The following is a 5000-nucleotide window of genomic DNA, read 5'->3' as shown; positions in this document are numbered from 1 at the left end:
TTTATATTAGTTTTGGAGGTGAATTAAACTTTTTGATTTACCTTTATATATTGTAAACAGTTTTAGTGTAGTCAAAAATTATATTCATATTTTCATTTAAACAATTCTATACAAATTCTGGTTTTCAATTTGAATTGGGTGGTTAAAGATTTACCTATCTTTTAGGTCTGGCTCAAGGTGGAGTGGAAAGCTTGGGACAGGAGTACATCTGCCAATGCTTCTAGGTTTGCTTTACCAGAAGCAATCGGTACTCCAAGTGAACTAGCATCAACTGACAACCAACTATATATAATAAATTTGTCAAGATTATTTAAAATCTACAGATGTTAGTTTCTGTATTACAAATAAATATTTTGTTATAACACGGTCGTTTGTCCTAAGTCATTTTTTTCTGCTCATGGCGACCGTGACAGGATTGAGGATGTTGGTTGTTAAGAGTTGCTGCTGGTTCGCTTCCAAGCTAGTCAGACGAGGTGTAATTTAACATTTATATTTCCTTGGTTAAATTTTAAGATTACGTATATTTCCATTGCCGTTTTGACTTTATTAGGCTTTATATTCTTACTGAAACTGGTATCAAGATGACTGAGTTATTGATTAAATCGCGAAAATATGTTAGAAAGTCCGTTACTGAAATTTACAATAAGAAGGATCAGTTTTCATCATATAGTGATATTGAACGTTCTACACTGAAACTGAGGCTTGAAGAGCATTTCACGAAATTATCTGACTTAGATTCTAAAATACAAAATTCAAAGTTTTCTACTGAATGTGATGAAGCTGCTTTGTTAGTTGAGCTTGATGCATGTGAACAGTACAAAACTAAAATTCAAGAGAGCATCTCTACTTTACAAAATTTACCTCAGGTTCGGCATCTGCCTATAGATAATCAGTCACATCAGTCCTTGTTAAAGAGTCCTCATGCTCCTTTACCAACCTTCAATAGTACTGAAGGCGAAGATCTTGGGAAGTTTTTTGTAGAATTTGAACAAACCCTTTCAAAGTTTAAGTTCCAAGAATATGATAAGTTATTGTTGTTAAAACAGCAGGTAAAGGGAAGAGCTCTTACATTAATTAACACTTTGGATGTTCAAAGTCAGAGTTATGCTGATGCAAAAGCTTTGCTAGAGAAGGCTTTAGGCTCAAGAGAAGTTCAAATTTTTAATACCATTAAGCAAATCTCTTCAATAAAACTTTCAGATGATGATGATCCTTTTGAATATATTGGGAAAGTAAGCAATTTAGTAGCAAGCGTTAAGACCTTAAATATTGATGTTGACATGTTTCTTCAGTTCTTCTTCTGGAATGGCTTAAATGAGAAATTTAAGTGTCATATGACTGCCATAACTAACAAAATTAGGCCATCTCTTGCAGAGATTAGGGATAATTTCTTTGATGCTAGTGAGAGATATTTACAAGGTAAAAAATGTAAGAAAGTGGAGAAACAAAAGTCTGACACTACTAGCTTTGCTGCCAAGGTTTCTTTTGACTCTAAAGTAGGTAAATGCAGCATTTGTAGTAAATTAGGCAAAGATCCAAGTCATTTTTTGAGTAAATGTCCTAACTTTGTATCTAGCAAAGATAAAAGAAAAAAATTGGAGGAACTGGGTGCTTGCTCAAAATGTGGCTATCCTAGTCACATATTATCAGAATGCAGATTCAGATTTAATTCCAAATGTAAAAACTGCAAGGGCTGGCATATGTCATTTTTGTGTCCCGATGAAAAAGGTGCTACCAGTATTAAAGAAAATCCAAATTCCGAAAAGAAAAAATGTAAAGCCAGTAACAGTACAGATAGAGTTAGAAACTCTGAGAGTGGTAATGGAGATGTTGTTGGTAGTTCAAGCAGTAGTGTTGCTGCTATAACTGAAGTTTTAAATTGTGAGGTTGAGGGATATACAATTTTGCCAACTTTTAATATTTCAATTAAAGGTACCAATCTCAGGGTCCTTAAAGACACTGGATGTCAAGCAAATTACATTGAAGAAAATTTGGCTCAAGATTTAAATTTGAAAGTTGTAAATAATAGAGTTTCTTTAACCATTAATGGTATTAATTCCTCTAAGAGTTATAAGACTAAACAAGTTGAAATTGAGTTGCCAATTGGTAGCAATAGTTACATTGTATATGCATTTTGTCTTCCCTCAATTGATGTTTCATTGCAGTTACCTGGGTTAAATGAAGTAGTCAGTGGGTTTGTTTCAAAGGGATACAAGCTAGCAGATCGGGGATTGTTAAATTCTACAGATAGGATAGACAATATTAAATTTATATTAGGATCAGAGTCCTTGCATTGTATCCCTGAAAAGGATATAGTATTTGGAAAATCCAATGACTCCATTTATTCTGATACATGCTTGGGTATATTATTAAAGGGAGACATAAATAAATTAAAGAGCAATTTAAGATTCTTGAAGCCTTGTTCTTCCATGAAGTCAAATTTGCAACATATGTTAAAAGCTGTAAATGTACTTCCAACAGGGACGAAAGAGAACGTTTCAGTAGAATCTTCATCTTTAAATGACCTGGAGACTTCTAATACATATGAGTTGTTTGATGATGATGGTCAGATAATAGAATCTGAGTTGAATAGGGCTACAAATGAATGCTTAGAACTCTCTTGTAAATATTATGTTGGGGAAGACAGAGGTCAATATCATGAAGATAATGTAGAACTGAATGACAGGCTTATAGAGTATGCTTTAGAAAAAACCCATAGGACTGCTGATGGAAGATTGTGTATGCCACTGTTATGGAACCCGAAAGTTAGTCATCTACTAGGCCGCAACTACAATTTAGCCAAATCAGTGTTGAAAACCCTTACTTCTAAATTAGAAAAATTCCCTGATAAGTTAGCCTTAGTAAATGACACCTTTAAGACTCAGGAGACATTAGGCATCATAGAAAGAATTGATAATATTGAGGATTTTATGGAGACTCATCCTGAACATAGTTTCATGCCTTTCATGGGGGTCTTTAAACCAGAGAGGGATACCACTAAATGCCGTGTAGTTTTTCTTTCTAATTTGTATGAAAAAAGTTCTAAATCCCCAACTGCAGTTAGTCACAACATGGCAATATTTCCTGGGCCTTCATTAAACCAAAAGTTAGCCTCCGCTCTCCTACAGTTAAGATTTGGTAAGTTTTTATTATGCTTTGATCTTGAAAAGGCATTCAATCAAATTGCTTTGCCAGAAAAGGATCAAAATAGGCTACTGTTTCTTTGGTATAGAAATATTGAGAAAGCAGATTATTCATTAGTAGGGTATAAATGTTCTAGGTTAAGTTTCGGATTGAGGTGTAGTCCCACAATTCTCATGTTGGCCCTCTTTAAAATTTTGATATTGGATGAAGCGCCGGACTCCAAAATTAACAGGATGAAGTCTCTTGTATATCAACTAATGTATATGGACAATGGGGCATACATTACAGATGAGGAAGCTGATCTTAAGTGGGCATATTCTGTGCTTCCTGATATATTCATACCTTATAGATTTAACTTGCAACAGTTTGCAACAAATTGTTCATCTCTACAAGAGAATATTGATGATTATTTTGATAAAGTGACTTCTGACCCTATTAAACTGCTAGGTCTTCAGTGGCATCGTTCCACTGATAAGATTTCTACCAAGGCAATCTTTTTAGATATTGCAGCAAACACTAAGAGACTTATTTTGAAATCTATTGCTAGTCATTTTGATGTATACAATTTTAATGCTCCCCTTCTGAACAGAGCAAAGCTATTTTTGCACGAATTGCAAGTTCAAAGAAATTTGGGATGGGATGATACCTTGACAGACTCTCAAGTGAGGGAGTGGCGTTGTATTGCCAGGCAGGCAAACTCTGCTCCACCAGTTATGTTGGACAGAAATGTTGGAATTAGGGAGGATTTATATGATCTTGTAGGATTTGCCGACAGTAGTAAGGTCATGTTTGGTTGCGTCATTTACCTTCTTAACTTGAATACAAATGTTGTTTCTTTCGTAATGTCAAAATCGAAGATTGTCAACAAACAATTGGAGTCAAAGTCCATTCCGTCTCTTGGGCTTCAAGCATTGTCTTTGGGTACAGAGTGCTTAATTGATTTATATCAAGATATTGCTGGAGATCGGTGCATTGAAGCTATAAAGATTAATAAATTGCGAATGTACTCTGACAGTCTGGTTACGGTTAGCTGGGTCAACTCGTATGTACATAAGTTGGATAAAATGCAGAAACGCTCAGTGTTTGTTCTTAATAGACTAGAACATATTGCTAACTTGTGTGAGGCACATCAGGTTGAGTTTTCTTTTGTTTCGGGTGTACAGAACCCAGCAGACTGTGTAACTAGACCTGTTTCTCATAATCAGTTAACCAAGACTAATTTTATCACGGGACCAGATTTTTTGACTGATGCATTAGATAACACTATTAGTAGAGATATTCTTACAGTACTGGTTCCAGACCCAGATTATTCTGAAAAGGTAGAAAAGTTTGCAGGATATGATGAAATTCAAGGCACTGATCATTCTCAATTAATTCCTCCTGAAAAAGTATCTAGTTTTGGTAAACTGGTTAATATTAATGTTTTAGTGTTAAAGTTTGTGAATTGTCTGAAAACCTCCTTAGTTCGCAAACATCCAGACAAGTATTCTCATTTGTTTCTTTACTCTGATGATTTTAACTATTACAGGGAGGCATATCATAGAGTAATTCTGTTGGACCAGAGAAGTCAGTTCCCTGAGATTTTTGAGTACTTTAATTCTGCTTCAAAGAAATTAAGTGACATTCCACCTTTGGTTTCTCAGTTAAATGTATATCAAGATAACAAAGGGTTGCTGAGAGTAAAAAGTAAGTGTGACAGAATCAAGAAAATTAGAAAATACAGGGAGTATGGTTTTCCCCTGCTGATGTCAAAGTGTAGCCCATTAGTTCCTTTGTTAATTAGGCACACACATCTTAGCTTACATCATGCAGGGTGTTATTCTGTTATACAAGAAATTAGGAAAACTGTTTGGATT

The 5000-nt window shown here is 34.7% G+C and overlaps 1 protein-coding gene across 1 annotated transcript in view; it reads left to right on the top strand.

Annotated features, from left to right (window-relative positions):
• Positions 1 to 5000, top strand: part of LOC137626748 (uncharacterized) — an 18855-nt gene that overhangs the window by 907 nt on the left and 12948 nt on the right. The window contains exon 2 of the mRNA XM_068357754.1: positions 166 to 5000. This exon is cut by the window's right edge and continues 746 nt beyond it. Coding sequence (XP_068213855.1) covers positions 582 to 5000 — 4419 coding nt within the window. The 5' untranslated portion in view covers positions 166 to 581. The remainder of the gene's footprint in view (positions 1 to 165) is intronic.

This window comes from Palaemon carinicauda, chromosome 34 (genome assembly GCF_036898095.1).
Source record: "Palaemon carinicauda isolate YSFRI2023 chromosome 34, ASM3689809v2, whole genome shotgun sequence".
Classification (NCBI taxonomy): domain Eukaryota; kingdom Metazoa; phylum Arthropoda; class Malacostraca; order Decapoda; family Palaemonidae; genus Palaemon; species Palaemon carinicauda.
This window is presented reverse-complemented; position numbering and strand designations above follow the sequence as displayed.